The sequence below is a fragment of the Vipera ursinii genome (genome assembly GCF_947247035.1).
Source record: "Vipera ursinii genome assembly, chromosome: 1".
Lineage (NCBI taxonomy): Eukaryota > Metazoa > Chordata > Lepidosauria > Squamata > Viperidae > Vipera > Vipera ursinii.
In genome coordinates, this window is record NC_139512.1 from 12,088,985 (window position 1) to 12,114,452 (window position 25,468).

The 25,468-nt window shown below is 49.2% G+C and overlaps 1 protein-coding gene across 4 annotated transcripts in view; it reads right to left on the bottom strand.

Moving 5' to 3' along the window:
* Positions 1-213: 213 nt before the first annotated feature.
* The window catches only part of KDM4B (lysine demethylase 4B), a 262,102-nt gene continuing 236,847 nt past the window's right edge, over positions 214-25,468 (bottom strand). For 2 of the 4 annotated variants that reach the window (XM_083363244.1, XM_083363243.1), the window contains exons 15-23: positions 23,303-23,525; positions 18,166-18,242; positions 15,973-16,028; positions 15,371-15,479; positions 6,007-6,192; positions 5,730-5,894; positions 4,448-4,567; positions 3,038-3,130; positions 214-1,895 (exon numbers count right to left, since the gene is read on the bottom strand). In XM_083363244.1, the coding sequence (XP_083219370.1) occupies positions 1,737-1,895; positions 3,038-3,130; positions 4,448-4,567; positions 5,730-5,894; positions 6,007-6,192; positions 15,371-15,479; positions 15,973-16,028; positions 18,166-18,242; positions 23,303-23,525 (1,188 nt within the window). In that variant the 3' untranslated portion in view covers positions 214-1,736. Of the gene's footprint in view, positions 1,896-3,037; positions 3,131-4,447; positions 4,568-5,729; positions 5,895-6,006; positions 6,193-15,370; positions 15,480-15,972; positions 16,029-17,469; positions 18,243-23,302; positions 23,526-25,468 lie in introns of those variants that run through there. The other 2 variants (XM_083363245.1, XR_014492596.1) reach the window with 2 other exon arrangements.

Below are 25,468 nucleotides of genomic sequence, written 5' to 3' on the forward strand. Positions count from 1 at the left end.
TGGTGTACCCTGGGTCAGCACCGCGTCCCTTCGGCGTCTCTTGAGCAAAAGAGGCGATTCGGGGGCATCGGTGAGAAAGGAAATCTTTTCAGGCTTCGGAGCTGGTTTTACATATAACCAAGGGGGGGTTGTCTAACGTTTGGGCACTTTAAGACTTGTGGACTTCAATTCCCAGAATCCCCCAGCCAGCCCTGATCATGGTTGGCTGGGGGGGGTTTCTGGGAATTGAAGTCCACAAGTCTTAAAGTGGCCCAAAGTTGGACACCCCGCTTTAAACTCTAAATCGTTCCTTCAGATCACTAATATTGAAATTTGGCAAGTCAAAGATTGGGTGGACTTCAACTCCCAGAATTCCCTGGCCAGCTTAGACAGGAATAAGAGAAAAGAAAGCACCGCTGGTATAAAAGGCGGACACATTGAAACCCACCTACTCACAGTTTTGCAATGGTGTCATTTATTTTACAAAACATTTCATTTCAAAGTGTCTTTTGTTTAACAGAAACGTCCCCATCTTCTGGGGTTGTTTTTTTTTTCTTCTTCCTGTAAAAGAGATAATTTTTCCCCCAGCCCCACCAAAATAAAACAAAATAAATAAAAGTGCTCCCCCCCCGCTCTCTGCAAAATGGCAAAAGTTTTTTTTAAAATTTTTTTATTTTTTGGAGGAGGAGGAGGAAAGAAGGGTTGTTGGGGGGGGACCATTCACTTCAAGTGGTTGGATTCGAATACAGGACCAAGGAGAGGGCCCGATTCCCAAGAAAGTTTTATACAAGGGAGGGGGAAAAAAATACCTGTGCAAATCCTTCACTCTTTCATTTTGTTCGTTTTGCTTGCAATTTTTTTTCTGTAAAAAACACCATGTTTTCTTCCCCCCCTCTTTTTAATAGAAAAACATCAAAGGCAATTTTTTTAATATATATATATATAGATATAGATATATGTATATATAATACATACATACATACACAAATTGCTAATTCCAAAAAAAGTTGCTTCAGTAGTCGGGTAAATAGCACCTTTTTTTTTAAAAAAAAAGGGGGGAAGAAAGAGAGAGAGAGAGAGAGAGAGAGAGAGAAAGAGAGAGAGGGGGGGGGAACAGAGAGAGAGAGATGGCTGAGATTTAAAAACTGGAGTCACCATTGCAGATTGCAAGCCTTTTCTGAGGCTTTTTTTTGTGTTTTTTAAACCGATGAAAACAAACAAATGAAAGATTGAAAGTTCAGTCACAGATCGCTTCGCTTGCCTGTATTCTCTCGTTCCGAATTTCTTACGGGGGGTGGGTGGGTGGGTGGGAGAAACGGTTCTCTCCAGCCTGCCCCACCCCGTCCCGTGAAATTGTCCCCCCACCCAGCCCCTTACGTGCAACCTCCCGGAAGAGGGGAGGGGGAGAAAAAAGAAGAAAAAAGAAGGTGTTGTCCATTCCAAAAATCGTCAGAAAGAACAGAGGTAGGCGAGGAGCAAGTCAAGCTTCCCAAAAGTCAAAAACACAAGTGGAGGGGGGAGAAAAAAAACAGAAAAAAAAAGAGAGAACCCCAAAATGGAAGGAGAAGAATTTAAATTTGCAAGTTATTGCACAACGGCTGGGTCATCCCCTCACCACAGTTTTCCATTTAAATTAACTTTGGGCGGGCGGGCGGGCGGACGGGTGGGGTGGCTGCAAAGGGATTGTTCCCCATTATTCCTTTCCTCGAAACGTCAAGCGCTGTTCCGCCCGGCCAAGCTCCTCCCGGCGTCCTCGGCTAGAACTTGGCATGCAGCGGGGCCTCCATCGTGGCAAAATAGTTGGGGCCGGGGCTACCGTCCTCGATGCTCTTTGGGGTGCCCACCCGTGGGCGCTTGGCGGCTTTCGAGTCCTCTCCTGAGATCGTCTCTTCCTGAGGAGCGCCGCTGCTCAGGGACTGCCGAAGGACGGGAACGGGCGAGGCATGAGGGAGGAAGCGGAGACCACAAGGAGATCTTATTGGCGTGAGGGAAGGCAGGAGGCGGCCACCACCTGCCCTTCCAAGCCCCTGGGAGTGTGGGGTTTGCACTCGACTCGTGTACAGACCAGCTGAGGCAATCGAGGAATAAACAGCAGCCTAGGGGGGGAAACGCGTAGTCCTCGCCTTACGACCGCTCATTTAGTGACTGTTCAAAGTTACAGGAGCCGTGGTGGCGCAGTGGTTAGAATGCAGTAGTGCAGGCTAATACTGCTGTCTGCCGGCTGCCATCAGTTCGATCCTGACCGGCTCAAGGTTGATTCCATCCTTTCCATCCTTCCGAGGTCAGTAAAGTGAGGACCCAGATTATTTGGGGGGGGGGAAGAGGAAGATGCTGACTCGATATACGGCTTAGACAGGGCCGTAAAGCACTGTGAAGCGGTGTATAGGTCTAAGTCAGGGCTAGGCAACCATGGCCCTTTTATGACTCGTGGACTTCAATTCCCAGAATTCCTGAGCCAGCCACGCTGAGGGGAAAGGGAGAGGTTTCCAAGCTGAGCCACACTGGCTCAGGAATTCTGGGAGTTGAAGTCCACCAGTCATAAAAGAGCCAAGGTTGCCTACCCCGGATCTAAGTGCTAGTGCTATTGCTATTGCTCCAACATTACTGGAAAAAGGGACTCGTGACCATTTTTCACACTTACGACCGTTGTAGCAGTCCCACGGTCGGGCGATCAAAATTCAGACAGTTGGCAACCGACACACATTTATGACGGTTGCAGTGTCCCGGGGTCATGTGACCCCCTTTTAGGACCTTCTGACAAGCAAAGTCAAGGGGGGAAGCCAGATTTGTGGCAGGACTCACTTAAGAAATGTCTCACTTAGCAACATAAATTTTGGGCTCAATTGTGGTCGTAAGTCGAGGACTACCCATAATTAGAGAGCCAAGCCTGCTCCCTCCTAGCATTGATCATATTACCTAGTTGGGTCATGAAACATCTGCAGGGAAATGACCCAGCGCCAAGGATCCCACTGGATCCTTTGAGCGTATTTTCACAAAATTCCTCCCCAACCCCTGCTCCAAGCTGCATCTTTGCACGGTTTGAGACCCAGATACCCACCAGGCGAGCTTTAACTCTCTTGGGAAGTTCTTCGTCAAGGGTATAGATCTCCCCTCGTTTGACCATCAGCTGAGAGCCATCTTCAAACTCTACCTGTAGAAGGAATTGGAGCAATTGTCAAGCACTGGGCCTCTTGTTTAGGATCCTACCCGTTTCCCCAAAAGTAAAATAAACCCTCGCCTGATTTTGGAGGGTGGGTGGGCCTAATATAAGCCCTACTCCCAAAATAAGCCCTAGTTTTGGGGCAAGGTGCACGGCTAAAAATCCATCCATCCAACCATCCATCCAACCATCCATCTAACCATCCATCCATCCAACCATCCATCTATCCATCCATCTCACCATCCAACCATTCATCTAACCATCCATCCATCTAACCATCCATCCAACCATCCACCCACCCATCCATCCAACCATCCATCCATCCATCTAACCATCCATCCATCCTTCCATCCATCCATCCATCTAACCATCCATCCATCCATCTAACCATCCAACCATCCATCCATCCATCCATCCTTCCATCCATCCATCCATCCATCCATCCATCCATCCATCCTTCCATCCATCCATCCAACCATTCATCTAACCATCCATCCATCCATCTATCCATCTAACCATCCATCCATCCATCCATCCATCCATCCATCTATCCATCCATCCATCCATCCATCCATCCATCCAACCATCCATCCATCCATCTAACCATCCATCCATCCTTCCATCCATCCATCCATCTAACCATCCATCCATCCATCTAACCATCCAACCATCCATCCATCCATCCATCCATCCTTCCATCCATCCATCCATCCATCCATCCATCCATCCTTCCATCCATCCATCCAACCATTCATCTAACCATCCATCCATCCATCTATCCATCTAACCATCCATCCATCCATCCATCCATCCATCCATCTATCCATCCATCCATCCATCCATCCAACCATCCATCCATCCATCTAACCATCCATCCATCCTTCCATCCATCCATCCATCTAACCATCCATCCATCCATCTAACCATCCAACCATCCATCCATCCATCCATCCTTCCATCCATCCATCCATCCATCCATCCATCCATCCAACCATTCATCCATCCATCCAACCATCCAACCATTCATCTAACCATCCATCCATCCATCCATCTATCCATCCATCCATCCATCCATCCATCCATCCATCCATCCATCCATCCATCCTTCCATCCATCCATCCATCTATCCAAAGCTGGCTGGGTGACTTTGGGCCAGTCACCAACCCACCTCACAGGGCTGTTTTTGTGAGGAAAAAAGGAAGAGGAAGGTGAGCGGGATATGTTTGCCCGCCTTTGAGTTATTTGTAAAACCAACCTGGGCAGGATTAAAAAATGTGAAGTAAAAAAAGGCAAATCCTGGGCTTTCACCTGAAAGATCTGGTTGACGTGGGCAGCGATGAACCTAGCCTGGTAAGTGACGCCGTTGGTCAAGTGCAGCTGGACCAGCTCACCCTCCGCAGGGGGCCCCATCTTAAGGCAGTCTCTGTTCTGAGAAGCAAAATTTGTTTTTCTACAAGCAGCTCTTGAGGGCGAGGGTCTGTCCTGGAGTCCAGTTGGCGGCCACACTAATCTGATCAAACGGGCCTTACTCTTTCAAGTGGGAAAAGGGTGAGCTTCCTAGATCAGGGGTGTATGCAAGCTTGGCTCTTTTATGACTCGTAGACTTCAACTCCCAGAATTCCTGAGCCAGCTACGCTCAGTTGAAGTCCACGAGTCATAAAAGAGCCAAGCTTGCCTAGCCCTGTCCTAGACCAAGCCAACAACACTTGAGGTTTCCTTGAACCTTGTTCCTCAAATAAACTGGCCATCAACAGGCCCACAGAGATAAACCACATTTCCACACCATTCGAAAGAGACAATAAGGGAAATTAAGAATGAAACAGAAAGACTAGAGCACATCCTTACCAGGAGCAAAACACCAAGGTGACAAGCGGGGGAAAAAAATTCTAATCTAAAAGAGCCTTGGTGGAGCAGTGGGCTAATGCCTCCTTAAGTAACACCAGCTGCCTGCAATTAGTGCAGGTTCGAGTCCCACCAGGCTCAAGGTTGACTCAGCCTTCCGTCCTTCCGAGGTAGGTAAAATGAGGACCCAGATTGTTGGGGGCAATAAGCTGACTTTGTAATAATGCCGCTTGGGGTGTGTGTGAAAGCCCTAATAAGCAGGCATATACATAGAATGAAGGCTACTGCTAAGCTTGTAAGCCGCCCTGAGTCTTCGGAGAAGGGTGGGATATAAATGGAATTAAATTAAAAAAATAAAAAATAATCAAGGAACTACCAATTCAGATACAGAATCAAACAGTAAACAACAGCCTAATCTTGGAAGCACCAAGAACACTCCCATCAACTCTGACACAGCAAGTCCCTAGTATATAAAGAAAGCACAACCCCCCCTCCTTCTAGTGCTGATGACATTCCCTAGTTGGGTCATGAAACGTCTGCAAGAAAACCAACAAGCTCAGAGAGCACCGAGGACCCCACAGCACTCCTCCTCCTCCTCCTCCTCCACCTCCTCCTCCTCTCCACAAACCCCACTGACTCCCTTCTAAGCACTGAATTCTGGCAGTTGAAGTCCAGGAGTCATAAAAGGGCCAGGTTTGAAGACCCCCTGCTTTACTCTTAAGGCCTCCTGCTCCTCAAAGCTACTTACCACAATGTTTTCTGGATAAATGTTGTCACTGTAGGAGCCATCCTCGAAATTAACCTCGTAAAAGGTTTGCGTGGTCACCCCAATCACTTTGCACAGGTAATAGAAGCCGCAGCGGTTCTTCGCGATGACCGTCTGGCTGAGAGAGACCTCTCTGGAAAAGGGAAGCTGGAGAAGACAAGAGAGACTGTCCCATCAGTGCAAAAGGGCCGGGGGGGGGGGAGGGGGAAAGCAAGGAGAGGAAGAGGAAGGCAAAGGGAGAGATCCGAGGGAGACCTACCACGTGGCTGGCGGCTTTGTGTTTGAAGCAGGTGATGGACACCACGTAGGGCCAATCGTCGGGCTCGATGGGCACGCCGGCCGCGTGGGCGCAGGTGACGTGGAAGGACGTGGAGCAGTGCTCGGAAGAGCACTGGATGCAGGCTCCCGAAATTTTCTTCATCCGCTTACGGCAGTAGACACATTTCTGGAAAGAAAGCGGGGTGTCAACACTGCTAACATCGGATGTTCTTGCTTGGACAACCTACGGAGATGCAGCCATGTTCCTTAACTTTTGTTTTACTCTTAAGAGTTAGGATTAGATGACACTGGGAGGAGAAGGAATGTGCACGGGAGTTAGTTAGACACAACAATATTGCCATAGTGTGAGAGTCAAGGTTTTTTTTTTTTGAAATAAAGAGATGATAAGAAATGGCGGGTTGGAGAACTGGAGGGAAAGCCTGCGTTTCAAGCTAATTGGAAAACGTGATTTATGACTGTTAATAGAGGAGGGATTTGCACTAGATCACGGGTCAGCAACCTGAAACAGTGAAAGAGCCACTCAGAACCGGTTCCCTCACAAAAGGAAAAACTGGGAGCCGCAAAAAATGTGTGTGCATGCGCGTACATGCGCAGAACAGGGTTTGACTGAAGAGTGGAGCCAAGGCGAGATATGCACCTACCCTGCATATTTGAATTGATTGGTTGAACTTTTTTAGTCCCACTTTTTTTTGGGGGGGACTGCACATGGCAGAGGACTGGGAGCCGCAGGAGACGGCTGAAAGAGCCGCATGTGGCTCCGGAGCCGCGGGTTGCAGACCTGTGCACTAGATACTATGTGTTCGGGGGAGGGGATGTTGTGATTCTGTGCCAGCCTGTGATCCTGGCAGCTGAGTCTGGGAGGAGGAGGAGGGGCCTGGGAAGCCATCAGAGTCGGAGGAAGGCTCTGATGAGACCCAGGACTTACAATCTGAGGAAGAGCCTAGCCCCTCCACTCATGCTCAGGCTGAGACCCAGCTGTGCTGCGAAGCTGAGTCAGACTCTGAGGACTCACAGCTGGAAGACATCACAGACGCTGGCAAATGCTGACAGGCAACAAGAGCAGGACAGAGGGAGGCAATGGGGTGGCTCCAAGGGAGGAGGAGAAGGCATTGAGAAGCCACGCCTTGGGGGCTGCATGATAAAAAGGGAAGGTGTGGGCGGTGCTGGTGGCTGAAGGCAACCGTTTGCAAAGGACTGCAGTTTCAAGGGATCATGTTTTGTTTGCTTTGCCTGTGAACTCTTTCCCGTCGGACCCATGCTCCGTTTTGCTTCTGAACGTGTTCTGTTGCTTTTGCTTTTGGGACAATGATCAGCTCTGTAACTCGAACGAAGGGGGTTGGTTTTCCAGCCTCCTTGTTAAAAGAGGGGTTTTGTCTTTGTGAAGTAACAAAGACGTACGCAGGCTGGGACAGAACAGCGGGATTCAGATCTGGGCTTCACCTATGTTCGTGCCGATGTTATGCTACTCGAACACAGACCCTTTCAGGAAAACAGTGCCTCGAAGTTCTTTGAAGAGTTTCATCTGTCGGAACCGTGACACGGAGGTGGATTAGAGGCCCGCAGAGGGCCCAGCATTTTGGACAGCCAGGAGCTTCGGATTCGGCCAAGGACGAGCGGTTCAGAAAAAGGCAGCACTCGGAATTACGAGACCACCGGACCAGAATTGAGGATTCCAGCCAGATCTCGGTCTGATCCAACCAAGGGTCCCACCTCTTCTTTCAAGCCACTTTCCAAAGGAGAAAGCTATCAACTGCCACTACTCTAGAGATTGCTACTGGAAGTACAGGAAGTTGATAGATGCTCTTCCGCTCAGGCCCAAGTGGTACAAAAGAGTCCTTTGTAGGCCAGGATTGAAAGGAGGTGTGTGTGTGTGTGTGTCCTTGATGCTCTCTCAGCTTGGTTGTCTTCCTGCAGACGTTTCCTTACCCAAATAGGTAACATCATCAGCGCTAGGTATCCCAAATATCCTTAAAAGCCTTCCATAATTAGGAGTATTTTGTTCCATTCTGCATTGATGGGTCTCTTCTCCTTTAATTATAATCTTTAGTTCTTTCTGGTTCCTTCTAAACCTTCCCCTCTTATCATGCTTTTCTCTAATCAACAACATTTTCCCAAAGGAAGGTTTCTTATAATTAATTTTAAATTCTTCACATTTTTTAAAAAAAAATAAAATAAAATTCAAGAGAACCCACGGGAAGGATTCTTGTAATTAATTTCAAGGTCTTATTTTGACTCTGTTTGACCCCCTTCATCGGTTTGTGACTTTCCAGAATCGATGTCCTAATCACCCTTTGGTTAAGTCCTTAAAACTTGCATGCAATTCCCACTCCCACCCCCCCAAGGATTGAAGGTGTCAGGATCCGGCCTCAGAGCCGACACAGTAAAATCCACTTCAGTCTGGATCATTGTATCTAATACAGGTCATCCAGGACTTTACCAACGCAATTGAGCTTCCAATTTAGGTTGCTAAGCGAGACCACGCTTAAGTGAGTTTTGTCCCATTTTGCGACCTTCCTTGCCACGGTTGTTAAAGTGAACCACCGCAACTGTTCAAGTTAGTAACACGGTCGTTAAGTGAATCTGGCTTCCCCAATTGACTTTGCAGGTCAGAAGGCCGCAAAAGGGGATCACGGGACGCCGGGACACTGCAACCGCTGTAAAGATGAAGCTAATCCCAAGCGGGCGAATTTTTATCATGTGATCGTGAGGACAGTGCAACGGTTGTTAAGTGTGAAAAATGGACACTTTCCCCAGTGCTGTGGCAAATTTGAATGGTCACTAAATGAATGGTTGTAAGTCGAGGACTACCTGTAGACAGAATTTGGCCAGACTGTAACTCTAACCTTCTAACAAATAAAACCTGGGAGATTCAAGGATATTGTTACCCTGAGCCTTTTCCAACACAGGACGTTTTATAAGAAGAGACTGGGAAAGCATTTGTCTGAAATGTAGGGTCTCCTGCTTGAGCAGGGGGTTGGACTAGATGACCTCCGAGGTCCCTTCCAACTCTGTTCTCCTGTTGCTTTGATTACAGCAGGATTCAAGTATGGACCTTTAAATAAGACCCTTATTGGTACCAATAAACTGCCAGTGCTTCATCCATCCTTCATAGCTTGGCTATTTTCCCCCCCTTTTTATTCAACTGCTGCTCCAAATCATGTCAGTCTAGCCCAGGGGTGGGCAACCTTGGCCCTTTTATGACTCGTGGACTGCAACTCCCAGAATTCCTGAGCCAGCTAGGCTGAGGGGACACGGAGAGGTTTCCAAGCTGAACCATGCAGGCTCAGGAATTCTGGGAGTTGAAGTCCACGAATCATAGAGATGCCAAGGTTGGCCTAGCCCAGGGGTAGGCAACCTTGGCTGTTTTATGACTCGTGGACTTCAACTCCCAGAATTCCTGAGCCAGCCAGGCTGAGGGGAAAAGGAAAGGTTTCCATGCTGAGCCATGCTGGCTCAGGAATTCTGGGAGATGAAGTCCACGAATCATAGAGATGCCAAGGTTGCCCTAACCCAGGGGTAGGCAACCTTCACCCTTTTATGACTGGTGGACTTCAACTCCCAGAATTCCTGAGCCAGCCATGCTGAGGGGAAAGGGAGAGGTTTCCAAGCTGAGCCAGGCTGACTCAGGAATTCTGGGAGTTGAAGTCCACCAGTCATAAAAGAGCCAAGGTTGCCCACCCCTGCATGCTATAGACCAACCCTACATCCGGTGGAACTACTGGTTTGTACCTTTAGAGGAGGGGTCTTCAAACGTGGCCCTTTTAGGACTGCCGAGACTTCAGGGGAGGAGAGGGGGGAATTTAAAAGGTCTGAAGGGCCTGCAGCAGTGGGCTGAGAGGAAGAGGGTGAACTTGGGCCGAGGGTGGGGGGGGCAAGTGTCCAGGTGGACAAGTAAGTAGGCCCAGGAGATGGAACTCTTGGCTCGGTCACAGGATGTGTGAAAGAATAAAATAGAATTAACAGAATTGGGAGGTCATCTGGTAGGTCATCTAGTCCAGCCCCTCGCCAAAAGCTAGGAGACCCTACGCCATTTCCGACAAGATGGCAGTCCAGGTCTAGGTGAGGCTGTCGATCTCGTTGCAGGTCAGGCCTTGACCGACGACCTCAGTGGACCGTGCCCATCGCGGGTCAGTCTAGCCCTTGACCTGATTTTACAAGGTTGCCTGCGGTGGCATTTCTCAGGAAATTCCCCCTTAGTTCCAGGTCGCTTCTCTCCCTTGAATAATTTCCACCCGTTGCTTCTTGTCTCGCTTGCTGGAGCTTTGGAGAACAGATTCAGCTCTTCTTATTTATTTATGGCAACCCCTCAAATATCGGAAGACTGCTGCCGTGTCACCCCTAGTCCTTCTTTTGGTTAAACTAAGGTAAAGGTAAAGGTTCCCCCGCACATGCGTGCTAGTCGTTTTCCGACTCTAGGGGCCGGTGCTCATCTCCGTTTCAAAGCCAAAGAGCCAGCGCTTGTCCGAGGACGCCTCCGTGGTCACGTGGCTGACATGACTAGACGCCAGAAGCGCACGGAACGCTGTTACCTTCCCACCGTAGCGGTCCCTATTTTCCTACTTGCATTTTTTAGGTGCTTTCGAACTGCTAGGTTGGCAGAAGCTGGGACGAGTAACAGGCGCTCACTCTGTCCCGCGGCACTCGGGATTCGACCTGCCAAACTGCCGACCTTCTGATCGACAAGCTCAGCATCCTAACCCACTGAGCCACCGGGTCCCTTTTCGTTAAACTAGACATAGCCAATTCCCACAACTGTTCTTCTTCTTCTTCGTATGTTCTCAGCCCCTATTCAGTTTTACTGCTCTTCTTGACCAAAGCATCTGTGGTTCAAGAAGAACCAGGGGGGGAGGCTGTTTTGTGTTTCATTTTCTAATCAGGTCACTGCACCACAGCCTGTCTGCTGCAGAATGTTTGTTTACTCCACCTTCCTGCCAAGAGACTAATTTAAACCTGGTCTTCAACTTCCTCCACTTCGGATTTTGCAACCCACTTGCCTGGACTCCTCTTCGCTCCCAAATGGGGGCAGACTGATTTCAGCCTGCAGCTCCACCCCACCCCGCCCCATTAACTCTTCCTCCTTTCACACAGCCTCCTAGCTGACCTTTCGGTCGACGCCTAAAATGAGGGGATTGCAACACCCCCGACAAGAAGGAAAGCAAAGGGATTGTAGAAGAGAAGGACCTGGAGGTCTGTTTGGGGTTCTCGGAGGGAAGCTCAGGTTTTCTAGAGCAGAGCACAGAAACGGAAAGACAAAGCGAGCACCAACAGAAGAGGAAATGTGTAGCCGAGGGTTGAACGGTGGGTTCCTGGGTGGTCTCTTGAGCTTGGTTGTTTTCTTGCAGACACTTCGCTATCCAAATAGGGAACATCGTCAGTGCTAGAAGGGAGTGGGGTTTGTGGGGAGGAGGAGGAGGAGGAGGAGGAGGAGGAGGAGGAGGAGGAGAATGACTGTGGGGTCCTTGGTGCTCTCTGAACTGGGTGGTTTCGTTGCAGACATTTCATGACCCAACTAGGTAACATCATCAGTGCTGGAAGGGAATGTGGGGTTGGGGGGGGAGGAGGAGGAGGAGGAGGAGAAGGAGGAGGAGGAGAACAATGACTGTGGGGTGCTTGGTGCTCTCTGAACTTGGTGGTTTCCTTGCAGACATTTCATGACCCAACTAGGTAATGTCATCAATGCTAGAAGGGAGTCAGTGGGGTTTGTGGAAAGGAGGAGGAGGAGGAGGAGAAGGAGGAGGAAGAGGAGGAGGAACAAGAGGAGGAGGAGGACGTGGACAAGGACAATGACTGTGGGGTCCTTGGTGCTTTCTCTGCTTGGTGGTTTCCTTGCAGACGTTTCATGACCCAACTAGGTAGCATCATCAGTGCTAGAAGGGAATGTGGGGTTGGGGGGGAGGAGGAGGAGGAAGAGGAGAACAATGACTGTGGGGTCCTTGGTGCTCTCTGAACTGGGTGGTTTCCTTGCGGATGTTTCATGACCCAACTAGGTAACATCATCAGTGCTAGAAGGGAGTCAGAGGGGTTTGTGGAGAGGAGAAGAAAGAGGAGGAGGTCGACTGTGGGGTCCTTGGCACTCTCTGAGCTTGGTTGCTTTCTTGGAGATGTTTCACTATCCAGCTAGGTAACATCATCAGCGCCAGAAGGGAGTGGGGTTTGTAAAGAGGAGGAGGAGGAGGAGGATTGTGGGGTCCTTGGTGCCCTCTGAACTGGGTGGTTTCCTTGCAGACGTTTCATGACCCAACTAGGTAGCATCATCAGGGCTACAACGGAGTGGGGTTGGTTCTCTGTTTATATACCAAGTCCAACCCCCTGCTCAGGCAAGAAACCCTATACCATTTCAGGCAAATGGCTGTCCAGTCTCTTCTTAAAAACTTCCAGTGTTGGAGCATTCACCGCTTCTGGAGGCAGGTTGTTCCACTGGTTAATTGTTCTAACTGTCAGGAAGTTTCTCCTTAGTTCTAGGTTGCTTCTCTCCTTGGTTAGTTTCCATCTGTTGGTTCTTGTCCTGCCTTCAGGCGCTTTGGAGAATAGATTGACTGCCTCTTCTTTGGGGCAGCCCCTGAGACATTGGAAGACTGCTATCATGTCCCCCCTCGTCCTTCTCTTCATTAAAGTAGACATCCCTAATTCCAGCAACCGTTCCTTGTATGTTTTAGCCTCCAGTCCCCTGATCATCTTTGTTGCTCTTCTCTGGACTCTTTCTAGAGTCTCAATCTCTTTTTTACATGGTGGTGACCATAACTGGATGCTGTATTCCAAGTGTGGCCTTCTCAAGGCGTTGTAAAGTGGCATTAACACTTCACGTGATCTCAATTCTATCCCTCTCTTTATGCAGCCTAGCACTGTGTTGGCTTTTTTGGCAGCTGCCTCACCCGGCTGGCTCGTATTTAAGGGATGTGTTCTGTTCCAGCCTACGACTGGCCCTGTTTGAATGTCAGGGACAACCCCTTTTTATAGTCAACAGGCTGGAAAAACCCAACCAAATTTATTTACAAAGAAATCACAAGTTCAAACAAGAGTTAAACCAAAAGTTCAAACAAGAGTTAAACAGGAATAACAGACCAGGACTCTAGCAGAAGATCTTCAAACGGTTGCCTTCAGCAACCAGCACCTCCCACACCTTCCCCTTTTATCAGCAGTCCCAAGGCGTGGCTTCGCATTGCCTTCTCCTCCTCTCACCGAGTTGCCTCATTGCCTTTTTCTGTTCTACTCTGCTGGATTGCCTCCTGCTCCTAGCGTCCCTGAATAGATCCAGCTGTGAATCATCTACGTCCAATGCCTCGTGCTCACACGGCTGAGTCTGATGAGGAACATGACGGGAGGGGCCAGGCTGAGAGTCCTGCAGTGCATCAGAGCCTCCCTCTGACACCAAAGGCTCTCCAAACCCCTCCTCTTCCTCCTCTTCAGAATCATCAGACTCAGCTGCCGGTATCACAGGCTGACGCTGAATCACAACAAGATGGTCCACTAGGACTCCGAGATCCCTCTCGCGGTTGCTCCTATTGAGCCAGGTACTGAGCAACATCAGAACTCTGGACTGCAAGCTTCGTCTTCTCTGGGTGGACCCCTGGCCCTCAAATCAAACAACGCCCCAACGAGGCAGGGCTTCACTGCATCTCTGCAGCCGCAGCTTCAAAGTGCTCTGATCCAGCCCAAGTTTATGGCTGCCTCTACGGATCCCGCCAAGCCACGAAAGCAGCAATGCAGAGACACAATGCGAGGGCACAAGCGGCAAAGCCGTTTGCCCGAGCACTTCACGGGTTTCTCTGGAGAGGCCCATTAAGCAGTACAAGCCAGCCCCGTGTAAAGGAAGGGTTTTTTTCTTGTTTTTTTTTAAATTGCTGTTACCAGCTTGGGTAATGAAGAGGATGGCGGGCTGGAAATGTCAGGTTATCCATAAAGGAGCCGGCTGGGTGCAATTTATCGCTTGTGTTATCAATGTGCTGCTGTCACTCCTGCTGGAATAATAAATATGTTTTTTTTTTAACCTCTGCAACAGGGTCCCAAACCCCACTTGCACAAGAGGGAAGGGCGAAGCTCCCCAAAGCATGAGAGAGGCTGTCTGATCTTCCAGGCATGAAATTACCAAGTGGGACAAGCAACCAAACAGTAAACAACAGCCTAATCAGGGAATCACCGAGAAGAAAACAACGCTCCCACCAGCCTGTCTGGGAAAAGCCACTTGTGCCTAAGCAAGTGAGAGCCAGCCCCGCTCCCTACTAGCGCTGATGATGTTACCTAGCTGGGTAATGAGATGTCTGCACGAAAACAACCCAGCTCAGAGAGCAGCAAGGACCCCACACTCCTCTCCTCCTCCTCTCCACAACTCCCCCTCCCTACTAGCGCTGATGATGTTACCTAGTTGGGTAATGAAATGTCTGCAAGAAAACAACCCAGCTCAAGCACCCCACAGTTGCTGTCCTCCTCCTCCTCCAATCCACAACTACCACTTCCTTCTAGCACTGATGATGCTACCTAGTTGGGTCATGAAATGTCTGCAAGAAGAGAACCAAGTTTAGAGAGCACCAAGGGCCCCACAGTCCTCCTCCTCCTCCTCCTCCCTGCAACCCCCCCCTTCCTTTTAGCATTGATGATGTTACGCAGTTGGTTCACAAAACGTCTGCAAGAAAACAACCCAGCTGAGAGAGCGCACCAAGGACCCCACAATCCTCCTTCTCTCTCTATCAACCTCACCCCCCTTCTAGTATTGGTGTTACCTAGTTGTAAAACATCTGCAAGAAAACAACCAAGCTTGGAGAGTCCCAAGGACCCACGGTCCTCCTCCTCCTGCACCACCAGTCTGCAAGCCTCTTTCCTTCTAGCACTGATGATGTTACCTAGCTGGGTACTGAAATGTTTGCAAGAGAAGAAACAAGCTGAGAGAGCATCAGGGACCCCAAAGTCCTCCTCCTCCTCCTCCTCCTCCTCCTCCTCCTCCTCCTCCACCACCACCACCACCACCACTCTACAAATCCCTCTCCTTCTAGAAGTGATGATGTTACCTAGCTGGGTACTGAAATGTTTGCAAGAGAAGAAACAAGCTGAGAGAGTATCAGGGACCCCACAGTCGTCGTCGTCGTTGTCCTCCTCCTCCTCCTCCTCCACCACCACCACCACCATTCTACAAACCCCTCTCCTTCTAGCACTGATGATGTTACTTAGTCGGTTAACGAAACACCCCAAAGAGCACCAGAGACCCCCACACTTCAACCCTGAGCTACCCATACTCGCTTCCAGCCGAGGCCCGCCGGGACTACTAACCGGGGAAGGTCCATTTCCCTTCCCCAAGGAGTCCCCAGTTTCCACCTGACTTCGAGAACGGGCTCAAGGTAGGTGCCTCTTACCAATTTCCACCGTTGCTCAAGGATGGCTGTGATGTCCACAGGGTGGCGTGCCAGGATGTTGACAAAACGGGCTTCCGGGACGGCGATGGCGCAGATTACGTGCACCCACCTGCAAAGCGTCCCAAGATGGGGGGGGGGGGGGGAGGAAAGAAATTGAAATGTTCATTGTCCCCTCTCAACACCGTAAGAATCGTCCAAAGAGATCGGGGTTATCCCTAAGAGAGGGGTAGAGGTGCGACGGGAATCTCTGCCCCTGCCCAAAAGATCCAATTCTGATCATAAAACAAAAGAGGTTTAATACCGCCAATCGGACAGCACAACGTGCAGATTGGTTCAAGTTATATTGATACAGGGGGTCTTCAGACTTGGCTGCTTTAAGGCTTGTGGACTTCAACTCCCAGAATTCTCTGGGCTGAGGAATTCTGGGAGTTGAAGTCCACAAGCCTTAAAGTGGCCAAGTTTGAAGACCCCCTTGGTTCAAGATGGATTCAGCCTTCCAGCCTTCTGAGGTCGGTCAAATGAGGACCCAGATTGTTGGGGGCAAAATGCTGAGATTTGTAAAGCGCTCAAGAGAGGGCTGTAAAGTTTTATAGCCGGTTTACCTTCCATCCGTAGTTCTTTGAAGAGCTCCTCCTCTCAGATTACAGAGACAGCAATCCTGGGGAAGCAACACGGAAAAATTATATTTAAAAAAGGGAGAAAAATATCCCACCAAAATATCTGGGGACTTGTGGGGCAGTGGAAGGGAAAGGAAAGAATTACATTCAGCACCCTGGTGTGAGGCACGAAGAATCAGGACTGTATGAAAGGTGGCAGCACAGAAGATTTATTCAAGTCTATGCCTAAGAAAAAGGGACGCGGTGGCTCAGTGGGTTAGGACGCTGAGCTTGTCGATCAGAAGGTCGGCAGTTTGGCGGGTCGAATCCCGAGTGCCGCATAACAGAGTGAGCGTCTGTTACTCGTCCCAGCTTCTGCCAACCTAGCAGTTCGAAAGCACGTAAAAATGCAAGTAGAAAAATAGGGACCACTCCGGTGGGAAGGTAACGGCGTTCCGTGCGCCTTTGGCGTCTAGTCATGCCGGCCACATGACCACGGAGACGTCCTCGGACAAGTGCTGGCTCTTTGGCTTTGAAACGAAGATGAGCACCGGCCCCTAGAGTCGGAAACGACTAGCACGCATGTGCGGGGGAACCTTTACCTTTACCTTTACCTTTATGCCTAAGAATCTGTTGAAATAAAATTCAGCAGTAAACTAGCTTCAGATTAGGGTCGACGGAATTCAGGCGGGGATGTACTTGGGAGTGCTTGTGAGAACGTAAGGACTCTAAACCCATAACCTGCTTAACGCCACCTCTCAGCTCTGCCTGCCCTCGTTCTGCCCCTGAGTCCTGATAAAGCACTTTCTGGATCCTTCTAAAACAAAAACAATGATCACAGCATATTTAATAACAGAATAAAAGGGTTGGAAGGGACCTTGGGAGGTCTTCTAGTCCAACCCCCTGCTCAAGCAGGAGATCCTATAGCGTTCCAGACAAATGGTTGTCCAATCTCTTCTTCAAATCTCCACCCACAACTTCTGGAGGCAAGCTGTTCCACTGATTAATTGTTCTCACGGTCCGGGAAATTTCTCCTTAGTCTCTAGGTTGGAACTTTCTTTGATAAGTTCTTTGATTCCTAAAAAGTATTCAGAAACTTTGAAGTTGGGTGTAGGGAGAAGAGCAGAACAGAATAACACAGTTAAAAGGCACCTTTGAAAGTCTTCTAGTTCAGGGGTCTTCAAACTTGGCCCTTTTATGACTTGTGGACTTCAACTCCCAGAATTCCTCAGCCAGGCACGCGTGCCTGGCTGAGGAATTCTGGGAGTTGAAGTCCACAAGTCATAAAAGGGCCAAGTTTGAAGGGTCCTGTTCTAGTCCAACCCTATTCCACTTCAGACAAAGGGTTGTCCAATCTCTTCTTAAAAGTGTTGGAGCATTCACAACTTCTGGAGGCAGGTTGTTCGACTGATTTATTGTTCTCACTCTCAGGAAATTTCTCCTTAGTTCTGGGTTGCTTCTCTCCTTGACTAGTTTCCATCCGTTGCTTCTTGTCCTGCCTTCAGGTGCTTTGGAGAAGAGCTTGACTCCTTCTTCTTTGGGGCAGCCCCATAAATATTGGAACACTGCTATCATATCACCCCTAGCCCTTCCTTTTCATGAAATGAAACATACCCAATTCCTGAAACTGTTCTTCGTACGTTTTAGTCTCCAGTCCCCTAATCAACCTAGAACTAAGAAGAAATTTCCCGCCAGTGGGAACAATGAAACGACTTGCTTCCAGAAGTTGTCGGTGCTCCAACACTGCAAGTTTTTAAGAAGAGATTGGAAAATCATTTGTCTGAAATGGTATATAGGGTTTCCTCCCTGAGTAGGGACCAGATGACCTCCAAGGTCCCTTCCAACTGTTATTCTATCCTAGTCATCTTTGTTGCTCTTCTCTGCACTCTTTCCAGAGTCTCCACATCTTTTTTTACACCGTGGTGACCAAAACTGGATGCAGCATTCCAAGTGTGGCCTTACCAAGGCCTTGTAAAGCAGTATTAACACTTCACCTGATCTGGACTCTCTCCCTCTGTCGATGCAGCCTAGAACTGTGTTGCCTTTGTGTTTTTCTTCATCATCCATCCTCTTCCTCTTCCTCAGCCCCACCACCGAAAGAATCACCAAAGCCCCCTTGGAATCAACGCTAGCATTCACGCTAGGATCCAACCCCTCAACCTTAGCCATTTTTGGTTGCCAAGAAAGAGGTTTGCCTACCGCTAGCAGTGCGTTTGCTGAGCAACGGGAACAGGTCCAGCCTTCATTCACAAGATCCGGGCGTATCCCGTAGCAACCTGTAACAGAAAAACAGAAATCAAAGAAAATGAAGTATCAAACTGGAAAGGTAAAAAAAAAAAAAAAAAGACGAGAACAACGCAATCGTTTAAAAATCCCTTGCGCGGACCGCTTTGGCGAGCGGTCATTTCAATCCAACTCAATGAAAGATGAGTGTTCTTTCTTCGTTCGCCGTCAGCAAAAAAGTAGGCGCAACAGCACAAAGAGGAAAATACGTAAACAGCGGATCTCTTGGGAGGTTAAAGCTACCTCGAAAATAAGAACCGGTCTTATCTTTCTTGTTTTGGGCACGCATTAGGGCGTTTTTTTTGGGGGGGGGGAACACGGTATCAGGGTGATCAGCTTGGTACATAAGAGGCGGCGAGAGCTGGGGTGGGGGGTGGGGTGACGGCGTCCGGCAGAAGCCGCAGCTCGCCAGCCCCTTGGGCCAGTGCAGGTGAGTCCGACAGACGATTCGGACGTGCTGCACGGGTGCCTGGCTTGTGTGGTGGCATCGGCAGTAGGTAGAGGCAGAAGCACGGGGGTGTGGGGGGGAGAGAGACAGGTGACTGCAATGTGCTGCATGGCTGCCTGCCCTGGCACAGCCACGGGCAAGCCAAGAGACGGTGGGACGGAGAGGGCAGTGCATCGGGACCACCTGCCTTCCCTACCCCAGTGCCTCTGCCTCCGCATGCCTCCGCCGCACAAACCTCCCATGAGTTGAGCGGACGCACAATACATCCGGATCGCTTGCCTGCCCCCCCCCTTTGCGCTCGGACTTACCTGTGCTGTGTGGGTTGCAGCTACTGCTAGACACTGTCGGCCAACCGCAAGCTCGCCGCCTACTGTACTGGCCAATTATTATTTTTAATAATAATAATAAAATTGGAAGGGATCTTGGAGGTCATCTAGTCCAGTCGCCTGCTGAGGCAGGAAACCCTATACCAGGGGTGGGGAACCTTGGCTCTTTTATGACTCGTGGACTTCAACTCCCAGAATCCCTGAGCCAGCCGTGCTGAGGGGAAAGGGAGAGGTTTCCAAGCTGAGCCAAGTTGGCTGAGGAATTCTGGGAGTTGAAGTCCACGAGTCATAAAAGAGCCGAGGTTGCCTACCCCTGCGGCCTATACCATTTCAGACAAATGGCTGTCCAGTTTTTGGGGTAGGGCTCGTATTAGGTGCACCCTAAAAAAAAATAAAAATCAACCTAGGGCAGGGGTATCAAACTCGCGACGTCTCACAACTTTTTCCCCCCGTTGCCGGCAATGGTGTGGGTGTGGTTTTGCCATGACGCATCTGGACGGCGGGCCGGCAGTTTGACAGCCCCTGGTCTAGTGCTTATTTTCCGGGTGGGTCTTATTTTGGGGAAAACCACGGTAGGATAAATGGTTTTAATTGCTGTATTGTTATTTACGGCAGAGGTCCCCAACCTTTTGGGCACCGGGGACCGGGTCCGTGCAGAGAGGATTTTCCGCAGACTAAAAGGGACGTGGCTTTGTGTGCTGCCTGCATCCCGAGGCTGTGTGGACTGGTTGTGGCATGCCGTGGCCCATTACCGGTCCACGCAACCGGGGTTTGGGGCCCTCTGATTTAAGGCACTGTAAGACATCCAGAGTCGCTTGAAAGATAAGTAGTAATAATAATAATAATAATAACAACAACAACGATGATGGGAGGGACACTGTAGGTCATCTAGTCCAACCCCCTGCTCAGGCAGGAAACCCTATACCATTTCAGACAAATGGCATAACATTTCAGATATTTAATAAATAAAATAGTTCTTCTGTCCAATCTCCAGAAGAATCCAGTCCTCAAGTGTTTCATTTCTAGAATGTTCTCTTTGGGAAGATAAAATAGACAGGGGTTCCCCCCCCGAAATACATGTGAAAAAACATTTAAACAAAAGGTAACGCTGAATAATTTTACTTAAGAGGCAACTATGGGAGTTACAGGTGGTCCTCAAATTACAACAGTTCATTTATCGACCACTTGGAAGTTACAATGGCATTGAAAAAAGGGACTTAGGACCGTTTTTCACACTTACGACCGTGGCGGCATCCCCGCGGTCACGTGATCAAAACTCAAGAGGCTTGGCAACTGACTCATATTTATGACGGTTGCCGTGTCCCCAGGTCCTGTGATCCCATTTTGCGAAATTTTGACAAGCCAAGTCAACGAGGAAGCCAGGTTCGCTTAACGACCGTGTGACTCACTTAACAACTGCAGTGATTCACTTAACAACTGTGGCAAAAAAGGTCGTAAAACGGGGGGGGGGGAGGGAAATTCACTTCACAAATGTCTCGCTTAGCCGCAGAAATTTTGAGGGCTACCTATAATAATAATTATTATTATTATCCCAGAGGCCAAATGGAGCTTTTGTTAATTATATCCATTTCCTTCCTATCTCTTTTCTTTCCCCTTCTGTCAAACAGAAACCTATAGAAGGGCGCCTTCACGTGCTGGTATATGTGATTAATTTAAATAAATAATTCCTTTTTTAAAAAAAGAAAGAAAGAAAGAAAGAAAGAAAGAAAGAAAGAAAGAAAGAAAGAAAGAAAGAAAGAAAGAAAGAAAGAAAGAAAGAAAAAGACAGCTGGCGGGCTTGTTTCTTGGAAATCGGATTAGAAAGCCGAAATGCAAACTGCGGGTCTTGCCCGAAAATAAGTTGCATAAAACTCAACAGCTTTGTGAAGAAAGCTGGAAGCCCAGTTGGGGATAGACAGGTCGCCTCACCTTTGTCGAACCTCTGAGTTGTTTTTAATAGAGCTAATCAACCAAGGCAGAGCTTTGCGGCAAGGCAGTTTCTCATTACCCTTTGTCCCCATGTTTCTCAATCAATCGCAGCAAGATTAAGATGGGTGGGGGGGGGGAATTTCAAAACCCAGAATTCTCCAGCCAGCCCCATTCCTTCTTTCCTCTTTCGCTTCCAGCCTGCCTGCCTAGCCATCCCCACTCCCTCCTTCTCCTTCAGCTTTTAATTTTAGCATTGTATCCCAAGCCTCCTACAGAGCCCAATTCATTCATGAGCTATCCTCCCGCCCTTTCTTTCCATTTCTTTTCTTTTCCCTTCTCCATTTCTCCTTCCTTCCTTCCTTCCTTCCCTTTGTCCCTCCCTCCCTCCCATTTCTTTTCTTTTCCCTTCTCCATTTCTCTCTCTCCTTCCTTCCTTCCTTCCTTCCTTCCTTCCTTCCTTCCTTCCTTCCTTCCGACTGTTGAAGCATCCCTCTGGTCACATCATCAAAATTTGGACACTTAATAATAATAATAATAAAGTTGGAAGGGATCTTGGAGGTCATCTAGTCCAACCCCCTGCTCAAACAAGACCCTATACCATTTCAGACAAATGGCTGTCCAGTCTCTCCCTCCCTCCCTCCCTCCCTCCCTCCCTTCCTTCCTTCCTTCCTTCCTCCCTCCCTCCCTCCCTCCCTCGGGGGAAGAGGAATGAGAAAGGAAGGTGTGGATTTATGTAGAGAGGCCTCAGTTCAACACGCAGTGGCCGGGTAGAAGACGCAGGTAAGGAGTAGCGTGCACTGAACGCTACCACCCGGGGCTGGAGTTGGGTGCAGGAATGTCTGCGCAGCCTATGGGTGTCTAGGCCTTCCTACGTCCCGATGGCAGAGCCCACGTATCCCACGACAGACGTAGCAGTGCCAAGAGACAGCAGCATCAGGCAAAAGGATGAGCAAAGCCTACAGGAGTACCAGGAGGAACTCGAGAGGATGGAGAAAGCCAAGGCCAAAGTGATCCCAGTGGGGCTAGGGCTCCCAAGCTGGGAGAGCGCTTCCAAAAGGTCCCGGGATCCGTATCAGAAAAGGACATTGTCAAGAACAGCTAACATCTGGCCCAGGATCCTCAAACTCCCAGGGCTCCAGCAGAGGATCCAGAGGTGGCAAGGATCCAGACTCCCAACCGTTAAGGGCCAGAAGTCAATTTTAACTCCAGCTTCTAAAAATTAAGATTTTTTTTTCCTCCTCCAGAGGGCCTTGCTAGCATCGGAATACCTTAAAAAAAACAAACAGGTGGTCCTCGACTTACGGCCACAACTGAGCCTCACGTTTCCGTTGCTAAGCGTTGTCAAGTATGTTTTGCCCTGTTTTACGACTTTTCTTGCCACGGTCGTTAAGGGGATCACTGAAGTTGTTAAGCGAGTTCGCACGACTGCTAAGCGAACCTGGCTTCCTCCCATCGACTTTGCAGGTCGGAAGGTCGCAAAAGGGGATCCCGGGACTCCCGGGACACTGCTGCCGTCATAAATATGAGTCAGTTGCCAAGTCTGATCAAGGAGAGAAGCAACCTGGAACTAAGGAGAAACTTCTTGGCAGTTGGAACAATTAACCAGTGGAACTACCTGCCTCCAGAAGCTGTGAATGCTCCAACACTGGAAGATTTTAAGAAGAGACCAGACAGCCATTTGTCTAAAATGGTATAAGGTTTCCTGCCTGAGCAGGGGGTTGGACTATATGACCTCCAAGGTCCCTTCCAGCTTTATTACTGTTATTGTTATTGTTGTTGTTATTATTATTATTATTATTATTTAAAAAATTGTATAGCTGTGGTCGTAAAGGGAGGACTGAAATATTTAAACAAACCAAGAACTTAAACTTGTCTAGTTTAACGAACAGAAGGACGAGGGGGGGACATGATAGCAGTCTTCCAAAATTTGAGGGGCTGCCCCAAAGAAGAGGGAGTCAAGCTATTTTCCAAAGCGCCTGAAGGCAGGAAAAAGAAGCAACGGATGGAAACCAATCAAGGAGAGAAGCAACCCAGAACTAAGGAGAAACTTCCTGACAGTGAGAACAATTAACCAGTGGGACTACCTGCCTCCAGAAGACCTGTGGATGCTCCTAAAACCACTGGATGTTTTTAAGAAGAGACTGGGACAGCCGTTGATCTGAAACGGTATAGGATGTCCTGCCTGGGCAGAGGGTTGGACTAGATGACCTCCAAAGGTCCCTTCCCACTCTCGTTATCCTGTTCAAAGGAGGGGATCCCCTTCGACGCAGAGGAGGAAGCAGGTCTTTTGGGCACGAGAAGACAGGCAGAAAAATTGCCGCAGCACAAAAATCAGGAAGCGGGCACTTACTGGCGTGGACTTGCAGGCAGCATTTGGCACAGGAGATCAACAAGCTGTTCCCATCGTCTCCGATGTAGGAGTTGGACGGGACGGGCTCCGTGTTCTCACTGCTTGAGGTAAAGCACATTTCAGGGACCAGAGGCCTGGTTTTCTGCCCGTTTCTGAAAGGTGGCTGGAGTGAGGGGTTTTCAGCCCCGGGAAGCGGAGCTGTCTCTTTTTCCATCGGCAAGACCTTGGGAGCAGAAAAACAAATCATCCAAATTGTTATTGCAAGGGAATCCATCTTTCTTAACCCCTCCAGAGAAGCGGGTTCGTCTCCACAGCAATAAAGGAATTATTTCCCCCCGGTCGTTATTACGCTGCCCTCTCCGCTTTCTTTTTGCTTTGCTGCCCGTCAGAACGAGCGGGGTGAACTCCGAGTGCCGATTTACCACACACACCCCCCGGACCTCTTTTAAAGCGAAAAAGCATCTGTTCTCCCTTTTTTAAAACGAAAGAGGAAGTCCTTGGCAAACTAGCATTTCTTTTTTTGATTTTTTTTTTTTTTTTTTGAGTTCAGGAGAACAAGTTGGCAAGCCAACCGTGGTCTCAACCATTTGGGTTTATCCGCTCCCTAGAATTGCAAGAAATCAAAATTCTAGAGATTGAATCAAAGAGTACAGTTCGACATCTAGGATTTCGTTCGGAGAGGAACAATCTTCTTTACTATCACAAAGGGGCTTTTTTGCCCCCCCCACCACAAAAAGCAACTTGGACTTTCTTGGTGGTTTTCTTTTCCCCCCCCCTCGAAAATGTTTCGCATCTCATCCAAGAAGCTTCTGAAGAACTGAACGGAATTGAAGAAGCTTCTTGGATGAGAAGTGAAACGATTTTGAGGGGGAAAACCCCCCCCCCAAACAAGAAAGCCCGGTTGCTTTTGGATAAAGCGCTTTTGGGACAACCGTGACCTGGATGATGGGAGAATCTGCATAGACACCTCTCTTTCCTGGTTTGTTAGGTAAAGGTAAAGGTTCCCCCGCACATGCGTGCTAGTCGTTTCCGACTCTAGGGGCCGGTGCTCATCTCCGTTTCAAAGCCGAAGAGCCAGCGCTTGTCCGAGGACGTCTCCGTGGTCATGTGGCCGGCATGACTAGACGCCAAAGGCGCACAGAACGCTGTTACCTTCCCAACGGAGTGGTCCCTATTCTTCTAATTGCATTTTGACGTGCTTTCGAACTGCTAGGTTGGCAGAAGCTGGGACGAGTAACAGGCGCTCACTCTTGTTACGCAGCACTCGGGATTCGACCCGGCAAACTGCCGACCTTCTGATCGACAAGCTCAGCGTCCTAACCCGCTGAGCCACCGCGTCCCTGGTTTGTTAAGAGGATGGAAAAGCTGGCCCTTTTCAAATACGCTGGTGGTCGGTGTAGAAAGGGAATTTCAGTAGAGAAAAAAAATCCATGCCCCCCAATTAAAATGCGACTCGACAGTTGATTATCTAGAACAGGGATAGGCAACCTTGGCTCTTTTGTGACTCGTGGACTTCAACTCCCAGAATTCCTGAGGCAGCTACGCTCAGGGGAAAGGGAGAGGTTTCCAAGCTGGGCCATGCCAGCTGAGGAATTCTGGGAGTTGAACTCCACGAGTCACAAAAGAGCCAAGGTTGCCCACCCCTGCTATAGACCAACTCTACATCCGGTGGAACTACTGGTTTGTACCTTTAGAGGAGGGGTCTTCAAACTTGGCCCTTTTATGACTCATGGACTTCAACTCCCAGAATTCCTGAGCCAGTCAGGCTGAGGGGACAGGGAGAGGTTTCCAAGCTGAGCCATGCTGGCTCAGGAATTCTGGGAGTTGAAGTCCACGAGTCACAAAAGAGCCAGGGTTGCCTACCCCTGGCCTAGGCCTAGGCCGCTTTATGACTTGTGGACTTCAACTCCCAGAATTCCTGAGCCAGCCATGCTGAAGGAAAAGGGAGAGGTTTCCAAGCTGAGCCATGCTGGCTCAGGAATTCTGGGAGTTGAAGTCCACAAGTCATAAAAAGAGCCAAGGTTGCCTACCCCTGATCTAGAATAAGATCTCTCCCAATCTGATGTGGCACAGGCTGTTCTGGTAGATGACCTCCATCAAGATCTAGGATTAAGCCCCTCCTCGTTCTTTTGGACCTCGGGGACTGTTGATAGATAGCATCAACCA